Genomic DNA, 17,500 nt, shown 5'->3' with positions numbered 1-17,500 from the left:
CCCCCGACCCCCGACCACAAGGGACTCAGGTGATCAGCAGGTTCCAGGTCCGACACGTCCACAAACCCTGGACACGTGAACGTCACCTGGGGTCTCACCTGAGAAAAAAGTCAAAATGTCGAGATTAATGTTGAGGTAAAATTTTGAAAAAAAAAGCCAACATTTTGTGAATAAAGTCGAAATGTTGAGAAAAAAGGCGAAAATTTGACTTTATTGACAAAATTTCGACTGTATTCTTGAAATCGTATTTCAACATTAATCTCGACATTTCGACTTTTTTTTCTCGAAGTGCACAATAAAAAAAGAATCTTCCCCTCTCAAATATATTTTCTACCTGGGGTCTCACCTTTCAGAGCTGCAGATGTCACATGTTGTATTCTGGGGTCATAACTGTTGTATTCTGGGGTCATAACTGTTGTATTCTGGGTCATAACTGTTGTATTCTGGGTCATAACTGTGTATTCTGGGGTCATAACTGTTGTATTCTGGGTCATAACTGTTGTATTCTGGGGTCATAACTGTTGTATTCTGGGGTCATAACTGTTGTATTCTGGGGTCATAACTGTTGTATTCTGGGTCATAACTGTTGTATTCTGGGGTCATAACTGTTGTATTCTGGGTCATAACTGTTGTATTCTGGGGTCGTAACTGTGTATTCTGGGGTCATAACTGTTGTATTCTGGGGTCATAACTGTTGTATTCTGGGTCATAACTGTTGTATTCTGGGTCATAACTGTGTATTCTGGGGTCATAACTGTTGTATTCTGGGTCATAACTGTTGTATTCTGGGGTCATAACTGTTGTATTCTGGGGTCATAACTGTTGTATTCTGGGGTCATAACTGTGTATTCTGGGGTCATAACTGTTGTATTCTGGGGTCATAACTGTTGTATTCTGGGGTCATAACTGTTGTATTCTGGGGTCATAACTGTGTATTCTGGGGTCATAACTGTGTATTCTGGGTCATAACTGTGTATTCTGGGGTCATAACTGTTGTATTCTGGGGTCATAACTGTTGTATTCTGGGGTCGTAACTGTGTATTCTGGGGTCATAACTGTGTATTCTGGGGTCATAACTGTGTATTCTGGGGTCATAACTGTTTTATTCTGGGGTCATAACTGTGTATTCTGGGATCGTAACTGTTGTATTCTGGGGTCATAACTGTTGTATTCTGGGGTCATAACTGTGTATTCTGGGTCATAACTGTGTATTCTGGGGTCGTAACTGTGTATTCTGGGGTCATAACTGTGTATTCTGGGGTCATAACTGTGTATTCTGGGGTCATAACTGTTTTATTCTGGGATCGTAACTGTGTATTCTGGGTCGTAACTGTGTATTCTGGGGTCATAACTGTTTTATTCTGGGGTCGTAACTGTGTATTCTGGGTCGTAACTGTTGTATTCTGGGGTCATAACTGTGTATTCTGGGATCGTAACTGTGTATTCTGGGGTCATAACTGTTTTATTCTGGGGTCGTAACTGTGTATTCTGGGGTCATAACTGTGTATTCTGGGGTCATAACTGTGTATTCTTGGGTCATAACTGTTTTATTCTGGGGTCATAACTGTTTTATTCTGGGGTCATAACTGTGTATTCTGGGGTCATAACTGTTTTATTCTGGGGTCGTAACTGTGTATTCTGGGGTCATAACTGTGTATTCTGGGGTCATAACTGTGTATTCTTGGGTCATAACTGTTTTATTCTGGGGTCATAACTGTTTTATTCTGGGGTCATAACTGTGTATTCTGGGGTCATAACTGTGTATTCTGGGGTCATAACTGTTGTATTCTGGGGTCATAACTGTGTATTCTGGGGTCATAACTGTGTATTCTGGGGTCATAACTGTGTATTCTGGGGTCATAACTGTTTTATTCTGGGGTCATAACTGTGTATTCTGGGGTCATAACTGTGTATTCTGGGGTCATAACTGTTGTATTCTGGGTCATAACTGTGTATTCTGGGGTCATAACTGTGTATTCTGGGGTCGTAACTGTGTATTCTGGGTCATAACTGTTGTATTCTGGGGTCGTAACTGTGTATTCTGGGGTCATAACTGTGTATTCTGGGGTCATAACTGTGTATTCTGGGGTCATAACTGTGTATTCTGGGGTCATAACTGTGTATTCTGGGGTCATAACTGTTGTATTCTGGGGTCATAACTGTTGTATTCTGGGGTCATAACTGTGTATTCTGGGGTCATAACTGTTGTATTCTGGGGTCGTAACTGTGTATTCTGGGGTCGTAACTGTGTATTCTGGGGTCACAACTGTTGTATTCTGGGGTCACAACTGTTGTATTCTGGGGTCACAACTGTGTATTCTGGGTCATAACTGTGTATTCTGGGGTCATAACTGTGTATTCTGGGGTCATAACTGTGTATTCTGGGGTCATAACTGTGTATTCTGGGTCATAACTGTGTATTCTGGGGTCGTAACTGTGTATTCTGGGGTCGTAACTGTTGTATGCTGGGGTCATAACTGTGTATTCTGGGGTCATAACTGTGTATTCTGGGGTCATAACTGTGTATTCTGGGGTCATAACTGTGTATTCTGGGGTTATAACTGTGTATTCTGGGTCATAACTGTGTATTCTGGGTCATAACTGTGTATTCTGGGTCATAACTGTTGTATTCTGGGGTCACAACTGTGTATTCTGGGTCATAACTGTGTATTCTGGGGTCATAACTGTTTTATTCTGGGTCATAACTGTGTATTCTGGGTCATAACTGTTGTATTCTGGGGTCACAACTGTGTATTCTGGGTCATAACTGTGTATTCTGGGTCATAACTGTGTATTCTGGGTCATAACTGTGTATTCTGGGTCATAACTGTTGTATTCTGGGGTCACAACTGTGTATTCTGGGTCATAACTGTGTATTCTGGGTCATAACTGTGTATTCTGGGGTCGTAACTGTGTATTCTGGGGTCGTAACTGTTGTATGCTGGGGTCATAACTGTGTATTCTGGGGTCATAACTGTGTATTCTGGGGTCATAACTGTTGTATTCTGGGGTCATAACTGTGTATTCTGGGTCATAACTGTGTATTCTGGGGTCGTAACTGTGTATTCTGGGGTCATAACTGTTGTATTCTGGGGTCGTAACTGTTGTATTCTGGGGTCACAACTGTGTATTCTGGGTCATAACTGTGTATTCTGGGTCATAACTGTGTATTCTGGGGTCATAACTGTGTATTCTGGGGTCATAACTGTGTATTCTGGGGTCATAACTGTTGTATTCTGGGGTCATAACTGTGTATTCTGGGTCATAACTGTGTATTCTGGGTCATAACTGTGTATTCTGTTTGGATCCAGAAGTTCAGTCACTCGTCGGAGGATCTGAGCGGGAACTTGACGGTCCTGGTTCCGTCCCGGGAGGTTCTGAAGAACATGAGTGAAGCTGAGAAACAGTTCTGGACCAGCCGGCACCACCTGCCTCACTTCCTGCGGTCAGCGCCGCCTCACATGTGAGTTCCCGTCCTGAGAGGACTCGGGTCACTTACCTGGTTCTCCTAACCCTGCAGGGCCCACTACCTGCTGGGGATCTACTCCGTGGAGGACCTGGACCGGCTGGTGGGGACCCGGCTGCCCACCATGAACCCGGCCGTGCAGTGGGAGGTCCGGAACCTCAGCGGGGTAAGAACCAGAACCAGAACCTCAGTGGGGTAAGAACCAGAACCAGAACCTCAGCGGGGTAAGAACCAGAACCAGAACCTCAGCGGGGTAAGAACCAGAACCTCAGTGGGGTAAGAGTCAGAACCTCAGTGGGGTAAGAACCAGAACCTCAGTGGGGTAAGAACCAGAACCTCAGTGGGGTAAGAACCAGAACCTCAGCGGGGTAAGAACCAGAACCAGAACCTCAGCGGGGTAAGAACCAGAACCAGAACCAGAACCTCAGCGGGGTAAGAACCAGAACCAGAACCAGAACCAGAACCAGAACCTCAGCGGGGTAAGAGTCAGAAAAACCAACCAACGGGAACAGGCAGAGAAACAAACCGGTCCATGGGCCTCAGTTATAAAAGGATTCAAACTAAAAGTGTACGTTCCAGGCTAGAGAGACCGGTACTGCAGGATATAATAGAACCTAAACTAGGATAAATACTAAAGAAAGATGCATATCGGTTACAGGAGTTCAAATATGGAACAGCCTAAATAATGAATTAAAAAACTGTAGTTCAATAATTTAAAACGATGTATAAATCCAATATAATCGAAGGATACAGAACATTAGTGTGATACAAAACTATATTTATACATATATATATATATATATATATATATATATATATATATATATATATATATATATATATATATATATATATATATATTATGCTCCATACTATATGAAACGATAATTATTATTTTTTTTTATTTTACTTTGCCATTTTTTGTTGTTGTAAATTGTTTGTCCTTGTTGTTTTAGTATCAACTATGAAGTAAACTAAGTTAAAAAGGGTAAAAGGCACAATAAGCTCAGGCTTCAGCTACGCCTTTTGGTCGGTTTATTCCTTACTTCTTTTTTTTTACTTCTTTTTTTTATTATTTCTTTCCTACAAAAGGAAATGAAATGCAATGTATTGTATCAATTGAAACTGATCGACCAAATAAAACTACTACTACTACTACTACGTGTGCTCAAAAGCCGGAAATGGCGTGCTCACAAAAAAAATCCAGATTTATAAAACTGTGTGCACGCACACTTGCACGCAATGTTTGCTTTATAAATCACAGCGCAGGTGAATTCTCCTCATATCCCGCCCTCTACACGCCCACTTTCTACCATAAATGGTGAATGCAAACTACATGATGACTGTATTTGCATATAAATGAGCCTGCCATCATGTGCAGGGGCTCCTGCAGTCTGTTTCCTGCACTGCTGTGCGTCAGGATGAATGAGACGTGTCGAGCCACCGGGGCACTAAATTTGTCAGAACCTTGTTTGAGGCACAAATGACTTGTACATTTATTGAATGCAAATTTTTTTTTTTTAGACTGGTCATTTTAATAATGCCGTCCAAAACAGCTGGCATTCTAGTGCTGAGTGACGGCTGTGATATCCCAGACCCACACTGCAAAAACTCAAAATCTTAACAAGAATATCTGTCTTATTTCTAGTTAGAATGTCTCATTTTTAGTAAAAAAAAAATCTCATTACACTTAAAACAAGACTCATCACTGGAAAAAACAACAATTTTCACCTGTTTCAAGTGGATTTTCACTTAAAATAAGTAGAAAAATCAGCTTTTTTCCTTGTAATGAGATAAATCTTGTTCCACTGGCAGATTTTTCTACTTATTTCAAGTGAAAATTTACTTGAAACAGGTGAAAATTGTCAAATAAAAAGTTATTTTTCTGGTTGTTTTAAGTGTAATTAGATTTTTTGACTAAAAATGAGACATTTTAACTAGAAATAAGACAAATATTCCTGGTAAGATTTTGAGTTTTTGCAGTGTAAAGACGGAATGTAGATATTATATCGTACCTCAAAGGGGCTTTAGGCAGAACATGTAACATTATTTATTGTTAACTAAACACATATCTGTGGGCTAATTCCCACTGGAAAGAGAATCCTGACCATCTCGATCCGTTTACGTGATCCTCCAGCCGTGCCAGCGCCTCCATGGTGCATCGTTACGCACGGCTGTCACCACTGAATGTTGGACCACAGATTCAGTTCCAGCCGATGCTGACGCTGATGATAAAGTGTTTATGTAGCTGAACGTGTCGCCGGAGCTTCGTACGTTCAAGTGTGTGACGTTGGAAAAGTCTGTAAAATCTGAGCGCTAACCAGATCTCCCCCACCAGCTGATCCACGTTGGAAACGCCTCCATCGTCGCCCACAACCTGCCGGCCACCAACGGCTACATCCACATCATCAATCAGGTTATTGATCCCTTTGTTTTGCATCACCATCATCTGGACTTGAATAATGGATATCAATTCTTACTGTATCAGCCTGAATATAAGACGGTGTTTGGGGGTCGTCTTCCATTCGGGGTCTGGGCGTTATTCCCATCACAAAGCTAGATGGAGCCAGATATCTGTAAATGCTGAACTGAACTCCCCAGGACAAAGCTATGGAAGAGTATCAGGGCCAGGCAGGAGAAAAATCCAAATATTTTAGAGGAGGAAGATTTTTTTTTTCATTTTGCACTTAGAGAAAATAGTTGAAATGTCGAGATTAATGTTGAAGTAAAGTTTCGAAAAAAAGTCGAAATGTCGGGATTAATGTTGAAGTACAATTTTGAGAAAAAAGTCGAAATGTTGAGAAAAAGTCAAAATTTCGTAAATAAAGTTGAAATGTTGAGAAAAAGGCGAAATTTCAACTTTATTCTTGAAATTGTATTTTAACATTAATCTCGACATTTCGACTTTTTTCTAAAAATTGTATTTCTTTTTTCGAAGTGCACAATAAAAAAAATAAATCTTCCCCTCAAATATTTCCGTAAACCCCTGTCACGAAGAAGAAAAATAAAAATAGCGGTAGCACGAAGAAGAAAAAAAAATTGCTGTAAGAAAGAAAAGAGAAGAAAATAAGAGAAGTGATAACAGAAAATGCAGAAACGTAGCAACAGTCCGGAGAAAAGTGGGTGGCAGATCGGCAGGTGAACCGGCAGCTTCAGGCCCCGTTTCCACGGAGCAAAAACGGTGGCGTTTTAATGCGTTTTGGCCGTTCAGTTACACGAAAACGAAGCTCAAAGTCTCCAAAAACCATCACATTATGAGACAGAAACGTCACCAGCGTCATGAGTGACACCTGTGGTTACAATTAGTTTGTAACCGTCAATATTTTCTTGTATTTTATATTGTAGTTTTATATTCTGAAGTCACACTTAAAAGTAACTCCACTTCTCTGTCACTCCAAACCAAAGACTCTCGTTCCGTCTTGGAAGTAACTGGAAGTCAAAGCTGATTATTGGTTCCGCCTTACACCAATGCAGAGCCTACGGCGTAGGCTACGCGGCGACGCACAGCGTACGTAGCTACGGCGTCGATTTAATGCGGAACCATATTATTCAGGCTTCACACGTGTCATTTGTTGATGTTTTTTTCCAGGATTCTGATTGGCTAACATGACTTTATCTTCTCGTTACACTGCCCCCTGTAGGTTTGGATGCTCATAGCACCTTAACAGCGTATTCATGCGGGTTCGTGTAAACAAGGATATTTTTCAAAACGTAGAGGGGGAAATATCCGTTTTTGTAAATACCCGGCTATGTGTAAACGGGGCCTCAGCGTGAAGTTTTGCTGATGCAAACTTCAAGATGATGGTTTGAATGAGGCAAAATAACAGGCTTTTTCTCTCCAATATATTGTCATAATCATTTGTTTCAGATGTAATGTAATTATTTTCTGTATAAAAATGTAATTTGGTGTTCAAAAAGTCTCTTTTCAAACTTGAGTCTTGAAAAAGAGGGTCGTCTTGTAATCAGGGTCGTCTTATATTCAGGCCAATACGGTAATTAAAGAAAAGAGCAGTGCGATAGTTTACTGTTCCTGCTGTGCAGTTGTTGTTTCTCTCTATTGACTATCTAGAAGGGTTCCTTTAGTTTTTAAACGTAGCTGTGAGGATCTTCCAGCGTCTGTCTATCCGTCTGTCCCTGTGGTTCCTGCTCAGGTTCTGGCTCCGTCGTCCTCGGATCTCCCCCCCGAACCCCCGACCCTGATGGAATTCCTCAACTCGTCCTCCAACTTCACGCTGTTCAGGAAACACGCCCTGGTAACGGCTCGTTCATGTTTTTATCTTTTATTTTACGCTCTGGTAACGGCTCGTTCATGTTTTTATCTTTTATTTTACGCTCTGGTAACGGCTCGGTCATGTTTTTATCTTTTATTTTACGCCCTGGTAACGGCTCGGTCATGTTTTTATCTTTTATTTTACGCCCTGGTAACGGCTCGTTCATGTTTTTATCTTTTATTTTACGCCCTGGTAACGGCTCGTTCATCTTTTTATCTTTTATTTTACGCCCTGGTAACGGCTCGGTCATGTTTTTATCTTTTATTTTACGCCCTGGTAACGGCTCGGTCATGTTTTTATCTTTTATTTTACGCCCTGGTAACGGCTCGTTCATGTTTTTATCTTTTATTTTACGCTCTGGTAACGGCTCGGTCATGTTTTTATCTTTTATTTTACGCTCTGGTAACGGCTCGTTCATCTTTTTATCTTTTATTTTACGCTCTGGTAACGGCTCGTTCATGTTTTTATCTTTTATTTTACGCTCTGGTAACGGCTCGGTCATGTTTTTATCTTTTATTTTACGCCCTGGTAACGGCTCGTTCATGTTTTTATCTTTTATTTTACGCTCTGGTAACGGCTCGTTCATGTTTTTATCTTTTATTTTACGCTCTGGTAACGGCTCGGCCATGTTTTTATCTTTTATTTTACGCTCTGGTAACGGCTCGGTCATGTTTTTATCTTTTATTTTACGCTCTGGTAACGGCTCGTTCATCTTTTTATCTTTTATTTTACGCTCTGGTAACGGCTCCACCTCGGTCACGTTTTTATTTTTAATTTATATTTTAAATGTTTATCTTTTATTTGGAAAACACTTGATTTCACAGATGCAGATTTACATAGTTTCAAAATCACTTCAAGTAAGTTCACATAACATTGGCATGACAGCAGATTTTTTTTTTTTTATTAAAACTTTTCTCGGAATTCTGAGATAGGCAGGTCCACGTTTACGCTTTAGCTTAAACCGTCACCATGGAAACGGGATTCATCATCTGTTCTAGGGAACCGACTCGTGTTTTTTTAGTTTGTTTAGTTCTCTTGTTTTGATCAAAAGTAACGTCTTATTTTCATTAGTTCATGTTTAGTTCATCTGTGCACATCCGTCCCACATCCGTCCCCATGTGTCCACATCTGTCCCCCTGCAGATGTACAACCTGTCCGAGAGTGTGTCAGAGTTCACCGTCCTGCTGCCGACGGACCGAGCTGTTAGAGAAGAACTGGAGAGGAGCAACCGCAGCCTGCTGGTACATCCATCATTCATCCAACATTCATCCATCCATCATCCAACATTCATCCATCCATCCTTCATCCATCCATCCATCCATCATCCATCCATCCATCCATCCATCATCCATCATCCATCCATCCATCCATCCATCCATCACTCATCCATCCATCATTCATCCATCTTCTCTTCCGGCTCTCGGTGAAGGCGGACACTTTTCTGCTCCTCTCCCTTATCTATCTGCCCTGCTACTGCTTTTGTCCTGTCTCGTCTTCAGAGCCTCTCATTTTCACTCCTCCCAAACTCTACAATCATGGAATTGATTAACTGGTCTCTCAGCACAATTGACCACATTTTTGCGACGAGAAGTCAGGGGGTAAGGGAGCCCTCCTGCCCCGATGGGACAGTTTTTGCCGGATACACAATGGATTCCTACAAATATTGGAAACCGTTGTGTTTGGTGATCCTGTCTGTCGAGGACGTTGAAGATGCTTCATAATTGGATTAATGATAGCAGGATTTCTCTTGATCATCCTCCTGATCAGAGGGGGGGGGTTCCTAGTTTATCGACAAACGCGTAAGTCGTTGACAGCTGTTCTGGCTCTTTCAGAGCTGCCGGACGTGGCTGAAGGATCAAGCAAGGTGATCAACACTCAGACTTTAACGTTGGGAGAGCAAAGCCGTAAGCTGGATGTGATTCTTGAACAGAATCTCAGGCTGGCGGCGTCTTTGAGCTCATTGGTAAGATGGATAAGACCCTGGAGAAGTTGGAAGCTCGGCTTGGCGGGAAGTAATCACAAATTCGTCTGATTGGAGTCGCCATTGATGAACCAGAGACTTGAAGGCAGACGGAAAATTACTGAGTCTGTTTGTTCTTTAATACAATTGTTGATTCTATAATCCGGCCTTGACAGAGCGGTTTGGCCGATCGCTCTGGTCACAATCTCTCTGGTGGAATGTAAACAAGGTGACTCTGCCCCCACTAACCCTCCCCTCTCAGGAACATCTGTGGACCTGGATCAGAACTGACCGAGCCGTCTGATAACATCAAGGACATTGGCTGAGGAGCAGCTCTGAGAGAAGTTCACGGACTTACTACTCACACACACACTTGCTGATAAACACACCTTCCTTTAAAGTCAACGCCTTCGCCTTCATCCATCCTCCATCCATCCATCCATCCATCCATCCATCATCCATCCATCCATCCATCCATCCATCCATCATCCATCCTCCATCCATCCATCCATCCATCCATCCATCCATCCATCCATCATCCATCCTCCATCCATCCATCCATCCATCCATCCATCATCCATCCATCCATCATCCATCCATCCATCATCCATCCATCCATCATCCATCCATCCATCATCCATCCATCATCCATCATCCATCATCCATCCATCCATCCATCATCCATCCATCCATCATCCATCCATCATCCATCATCCATCATCCATCCATCATCCATCCATCATCCATCATCCATCCATCCATCATCCATCCATCATCCATCATCCATCATCCATCATCCATCATCCATCCATCCATCATCCATCCATCCATCCATCATCCATCCATCATCCATCATCCCTCCATCATCCATCCATCCATCCATCCATCATCCATCCATCATCCATCCATCATCCATCCATCATCCATCCATCCATCATCCATCCATCCATCATCCATCATCCATCCATCCATCCATCATCCATCCATCATCCATCCATCCATCCATCCATCCATCCATCCATCATCCATCATCCATCCAACATCCATCCATCCATCATCCATCATCCATCCATCATCCATCATCCCTCCATCATCCATCCATCCATCCATCCATCATCCATCCATCATCCATCCATCATCCATCCATCATCCATCCATCCATCCATCATCCATCCATCCATCATCCATCATCCATCCATCATCCATCCATCCATCATCCATCCATCATCCATCCATCCATCCATCCATCCATCCATCCATCCATCCATCCATCATCCATCATCCATCCATCCATCCATCATCCATCCATCCATCCATCCATCCATCCATCCATCATCCATCCATCCATCCATCATCCATCCATCCATCCATCATCCATCCATCCATCCATCCATCCATCCATCCATCATCCATCATCCATCATCCATCCATCCATCATCCATCATCCATCCATCCATCCATCCATCCATCCATCCATCCATCATCCATCCATCCATCCATCCATCCATCCATCATCCATCCATCCATCCATCATCCATCCATCCATCCATCCATCCATCCATCATCCATCATCCATCATCCATCCATCCATCATCCATCATCCATCCATCCATCCATCCATCCATCCATCCATCCATCATCCATCCATCCATCCATCCATCCATCCATCATCCATCCATCCATCCATCATCCATCCATCCATCCATCATCCATCCATCATCCATCCATCCATCCATCCATCCATCCATCCATCCATCATCCATCATCCATCATCCATCCATCCATCATCCATCCATCCATCATCCATCCATCCATCATCCATCATCCATCATCCCTCCATCTCCTTCTCTCCTCCAGGATCTGAACATCTTCCGGTACCACGTTCTTCCCAACGTTCTTCTGTTTCCTGATCACCTGACTGATGGTTTGCTGATCAGCTCCCTGGTGGACGACGACTACCAGGTCCAGTTCCACCTGGACCCCCAGAACCGGGTAAGAACCGCTGACTACCAGGTCCAGTTCCACCTGGACCCCCAGAACCGGGTAAGAACCGCTGAGTACCAGGTCCAGTTCCACCTGGACCCCCAGAACCGGGTAAGAACCACTGAGTACCAGGTCCAGTTCCACCTGGACCCCCAGAACCGGGTAAGGACCCTCGGACCCGGGGCCTAAATCATTTATTTGTAGAATCACGATAAGAAACTTACTAGTGTATCAGGGCCAGGCAGGAGAAAAATAAAAATAATATTTTAGAGGAGGAAGATTTTTTTATTATGCACTTTGTTAGGTCTAAATCAACATTACATAAGTTTGTAACAAGGAAAGACACAGAGACTGCCCTTGGAATGGTCTTTTAAAAGAAGGGGGAGAGCAACAGGGGGCCAGGGGCTCTCTGTAAGAGCCCCCGACAGCAAATGCTTCCCAAAGTACCCTCCTCCTGCATCAGGGTCGGCGCCAGAGCAAATATTCAGAGGGGGCACGAGGCTTATTAGGGCGGGCACAAAATCAGTCGTGTAGGACAGCATTTTAAGGAAAAAAGTGCATTCTCACTGCTTTCCTATTAATAATCTGTCTAAAACAGCCTTTCTCAACCTTTTTTCAGTCATGACACCTTTCAAAAGTGAATAAAATCTCACGACACCCCAGAGTAAAATATAATTAAAAACCGCACTGCATCGCTCTGACTGTAAATGCATAAGTCCCGTTTATTTTGTATCAATAACTTGAACACGTTAACTGCACCAGAGTAGAAGTCATCGTTCACTGTTGTGCTTGGTTGTCACGCTGATGGACAGAAACTATGGTGATTTTTAAAAGAAAGACTTTGCCTAAAGAGACGTTTCCAGCCGGCTTCACGCCGGCCGTTCAAAGTGAAGCATGATTTATGGTTCTGCGTTAAATCGACGCAGAGCTTACGCCGTAACGTACGCGGCGAAGCGCACCGTACGTGCGAGGAAATTGGGACTGGCACAGCTGATTTAGCGGAGACTTTAATGCAGAAACAGAGGATGAGACTTCGATGGGTTTGATTAATGTAAAAACTGAAATAAAGTAAATCAAACAAAGTTTTGCTCCCGCTCTGTTTTTAAATACGCACACTTGTGTGCTAGCGTGTGTGTTCTGCGGCACGCGCGCGCGCGCGTGTGTGTGTGTGTGTGTGTGTGTGTGTGTCGGGACCAATGAGCATACATCCCCACATGTGACGCAAATATAACAAAAACATTTTTTTTTTTTTGTAAATTTATTTTTTAAATGTAATTTACGAAGGATGATTTCACGTTCAATAAGATAAGTAATCAATAAAATACAAAGTTTGGCACAAAGGCTTGGCCTGCTTGTGGGCGAGTGGAGGGGGGCACAATAACTCATTTGGGGGGGCATGGCCCGCGGATGACCCCCCATGACGCCGAACCTGTCCTGCATGATGGTTTTATCGAGAAACTTGACAGGAACTGACCATATAAGGACAGTGAACAGTAGACAATGGGTGGAAGTGATAACGTGTGATTGAAATCATGACACTACAGTAGAGTGATTGACCAGGACAGTTCAAAAACCTGAGTAAATCAGGAAGTGACTGTTCTTATTTGTCAACAAAGCATGTGACAGTTTTCGTAAGGACAAAAACAAGTTTAAAGGTTAATTAACCTCACAACAACAACAAAAAGTAAAAATGTTGAGAGAAAAGCCGAAATGTCGAGATTAATGTTGAAGTACAATTTCAATAAAAAAGTCGAGGAAAAAAAAAAGTAAAAAAGAAAAAAGTCGAAATGTCAAGAAAAAAGTTGAAATGTTGAAAAAAAGGCGAAATTTCGACTTTAATCACTAAATTTTGACTTTATTCTTTTTGCGTGCGTGCGTTTTGCGTGCGGGCGTGCGTTTTTTCGTGCGTGCGTGCATGCATGCGTTTTGCGTGCATTCATTCGTTTTGCGTGCGTTTTGCGTGCGTTTTGCGTGCGTTTTGCGTGCGTTTTGCGTGCGTTTTGCGTGCGTTTTGCGTGCGTTTTGCGTGCGTTTTTGCGTGCGTTTTTGCGTGCGTTTTTTGACTTTATTCTTGAAATTGTATTTCAACATTTTTCTCGACATTTCAACTTTTTTCTCGATTTGGTCTCGTGACCTCGGCCCCCGTGTCAGGCCTTCTTGTGATTGGCTTAACCATTTCCAGGTGATGTCACTAATCAACCGATCAACTTTGTTGGCAGTAATGAAATTTGTAGAAAATATAGCAACAGCTACAGATAAGAAACTATATGCAGTAGGTGTTTTTGTTGATTTCAGTAAAGCGTTTGACACAATTAATCATTCCTGACTTCTTCGTAAATTGGACTATTATGGCATAAAAGCTGTTACACTAAACTGGATCGGAAGTTATTTAAATAATAGGTTTCAGTATGTAAAAATAAATAATAATGTGTCACATTTTAGAAAGGTAACCTGTGGTGTTCCACAAGATTCTGTTTTGGGACCTAAGCTATTTATTATTATTATTAAATGATATTTCATTCATTGCATTTGCAGATGATACAAATCTGTTCTGTTCAGGACCAGACATCAAAGAGTTGTTGAAAAACAGCAGAGAGGGAGTTGATCATGTCGTGACCTGGGTCCCTTGAATTTTAATGTGCCTGACTCTATAAATAATTTATTAGTAGTATCACGATAAGAAACTTACGGAAGAGTATTAGGGCCAGACAGGAGAAAAATCAAAATAATATTTTAGAGGAGGAAGATTTTTTTTTCATTATGCACTTTAAGAAAAGAGTTGAAATGTCGAGAAAAAAGTCAAAATGTCGAGATTAATGTTGAATTACAATTTCAAGAATTAAGTCGAAATTTCGTGAATAAAGTCGAAATTTTGCCTTTTTTCTCAACATTTCAACTTTATTCACGAAATTTTGACTTTTTTCTCAACATTTCAACTTTTTTCTCAACATTTCGACTTTTTTTAAATTAATGTTGAAGTACAATTTTGAGAAAAAAGTCGAAATGTCGACGTTACTCACGAAATTTCAACTTTATTCTTGAAATTGTAATTTAACATTAATCTCGACATTTCTACTTTTTTCTCGAAGTGCACAATAAAAAAAATGTTCCCCTCTCAAATATTTTTTCCCGTGACCTCACCAAGTGTCTCCTCTTCTCGTCCCCCAGACGCTGGTGAACGACGTCCCTCTGGGCGGCGGCTTCACGGAGACGCAGTTCGGCGTCCTCATGGTCGTCCAGCGCGTCCTTAAAGTCCGTCGGAACCGATGCAGCAAGCAGGTCACGCTGCAGGTCAACGTAAGGACGGGGGGGGGCACGCTGCAGAGGACACGCTGCGGTTAGAGTTTAGATCTTAACAGGGACGGTTAGCTAGCGTCTCTCCTGTGTCTCCAGGGTTAGAGTTTAGATCTTAACAGGGACGGTTAGCTAGCGTCTCTCCTGTGTCTCCAGGGTTAGATCTTAACAGGGACGGTTAGCTAGCGTCTCTCCTGTGTCTCCAGGGTTAGAGTTTAGATCTTAACAGGGACGGTTAGCTAGCGTCTCTCCTGTGTCTCCAGGGTTAGAGTTTAGATCTTAACAGGGACGGTTAGCTAGCGTCTCTCCTGTGTCTCCAGGGTTAGATCTTAACAGGGACGGTTAGCTAGCGTCTCTCCTGTGTCTCCAGGGTTAGAGTTTAGATCTTAACAGGGACGGTTAGCTAGCGTCTCTCCTGTGTCTCCAGGGTTAGAGTTTAGATCTTAACAGGGACGTTAGCTAGCGTCTCTCCTGTGTCTCCAGGGTTAGAGTTTAGATCTTAACAGGGACGTTAGCTAGCGTCTCTCCTGTGTCTCCAGGGTTAGAGTTTAGATCTTAACAGGGACGGTTAGCTAGCGTCTCTCCTGTGTCTCCAGGGTTAGAGTTTAGATATTAACAGGGACGGTTAGCTAGCGTCTCTCCTGTGTCTCCAGGGTCGCTGCAGCGACTGTGACGGACCTCCCCGGTGTCTCTTCAGCTACAAACCGGTGAGTAAGATTAGGTTTCTGTGTAGCGTAGCGGTTCTCTAGTTCTCACGCTAGTTGTTTGTGTTCTGCTGCAGGTGCGACCGCGGTTCCCCAGCAACATGCGGCCCAACTGCAACTACAGGAAGCGGGTCGGAGCCAAGAGGAAGTCCGTGCAGGGCTGCTTCATCAAGTGTCTCCGCTTCACCACGGTCAGCTAAATGCCGCTGCTAGCGTCGGCCGCCTGGCCGTTCGTACGGCGCTGAAGTTCATATGAGGCTAACGTTAATATGAAGCTAACGTTAATATGAAGCTAGCGTCAATACGGCGCTAACGTTAATATGTCAGTAACGTTAATATTAGGCTAATGTTTATACGAAGCTAGCGTTAACACGGCGGTAACGTTAATACGGTGCTAGAGTTAATATGAGGCTAACATTAATACGGTGCTAGCGTTAATATGGCGCTAACATTAAAGGTATTCTATGCAACAAATCCCTGATTTTGGAAAGCAAGATTTGAACGGATTGGTCCAGGACCAGAGGCTTGGCAGGAAGGGAAAGAACCAATCAGATGCCTTCATTTTAAACCACGCCCCCCCGCCCTGTCCCATGCGTGCACTCGCTTCCAGGGCCCCCCCCCCCCGTGTCCACTTCCCACGCGTCCTCCTGGGCTCACAGTGTCCCAGTGTAACCCCCCTCCCTCCCCTCTGCCATGGACCCCAGTATGTAGTTATTATGTAGTTATTTCCAGAGCGGCTCGGTCCCCGCTGTGTGTGAGAGCGGGGAGCAGAGCCGTTAGTCCGGGCTGCTGCTGCTGCTGCTGCAGGACTCTCAGCCAAGCAGCAGCAGCCCGCGGGACACGAAGAGCCGGCTCGGAAGCAGTATGGGGGTCCGTGGGGATGGAGGCGTCTCCATCCCGGCGAGAGCGTAAAGCGCCGGTGCACGGCACGGCAGCGCGGCGGTGCCGTGCAGGCTCTGTTGGCACAGCTACGCCGTAGGGTACGCCGTAGGCTACGGCGTAGCCGTGGCTCTAGAGCCTGCAGCGCACCGCAGCGCTCCGCTCTCGCCGGGATGGAGAGGCCGGTGGGCAGGATGCACGTTTGGGTGGGCACAGCCCCCCCCTGCCCGCCCTAAAACCGGCCTCGCTTACAGGTGAATGAGACATGGGGAAGTTTTGCTGTAAATGTGCTGTCTAAAATGTTTAATAATCGTATGCGCGTTTGTGTTTGTGGGGACGTGGCTTTGGACGGAGCGCTCGTGGGTGGGGGCGGCCACTTTCAAATCTTGCTAGCTCTAGGAAGTTGCATAGAATAACTTTAATGAAACGCTAGCGTTAATATGACACTAACGTTAATACAGCAGTAACGTTAATACGGCAGTAACGTTAATACAACGTTAACGTTAATATGATGCTACGCTTTGCATGTAAATAATTCAGCTAAAGATTCCCTCTCTGCCTAGAAAAGGTTAACTAGCTGCCTGTAAACCAAAGTCACTGATTCCAGGACTTTTTTTGTTCTGGTTTTGTTGTTTTTTTTCCAGTTTTGTTCCGGTTTTGTTCCGTTTTTCTTCCATTTTTTTCCGGTTTTGTTCCAGTTTTGTTTCTGTTTTTTCTGGTTTTGTTCCGGTTTTGTTCCGGTTTTGTTCCGGTTTTGTCCCGGTTTTGTCCCGTTTTTGTTCCGGTTTTGTTCCGGTTTTGTTCTGTTTTTGTTCCGGTTTTTTTCGGTTTTGTTCTGGTTTTGTTCCGGTTTTGTTCCGTTTTTTTCCGGTTTTGTTCCGGTTTTGTTCCGGTTTTGTTCCAGTTTTGTCCCGGTTTTGTTCTGGTTTTGTCCCGTTTTTGT

At 43.5% G+C, this 17,500-nt stretch overlaps 1 protein-coding gene across 1 annotated transcript in view; it reads left to right on the top strand.

The window, feature by feature from the left end:
* stab1 (stabilin 1) overlaps positions 1-17,500 on the top strand; it is a 172,371-nt gene that overhangs the window by 97,843 nt on the left and 57,028 nt on the right. The window contains exons 30-38 of the mRNA XM_061726572.1: positions 3,312-3,445; positions 3,521-3,632; positions 5,805-5,882; positions 7,618-7,719; positions 8,880-8,978; positions 11,555-11,689; positions 14,849-14,977; positions 15,628-15,681; positions 15,756-15,869. Coding sequence (XP_061582556.1) covers positions 3,312-3,445; positions 3,521-3,632; positions 5,805-5,882; positions 7,618-7,719; positions 8,880-8,978; positions 11,555-11,689; positions 14,849-14,977; positions 15,628-15,681; positions 15,756-15,869 — 957 coding nt within the window. The remainder of the gene's footprint in view (positions 1-3,311; positions 3,446-3,520; positions 3,633-5,804; positions 5,883-7,617; positions 7,720-8,879; positions 8,979-11,554; positions 11,690-14,848; positions 14,978-15,627; positions 15,682-15,755; positions 15,870-17,500) is intronic.

This window comes from Cololabis saira, chromosome 8 (genome assembly GCF_033807715.1).
Source record: "Cololabis saira isolate AMF1-May2022 chromosome 8, fColSai1.1, whole genome shotgun sequence".
Lineage (NCBI taxonomy): Eukaryota > Metazoa > Chordata > Actinopteri > Beloniformes > Belonidae > Cololabis > Cololabis saira.
This window is presented reverse-complemented; position numbering and strand designations above follow the sequence as displayed.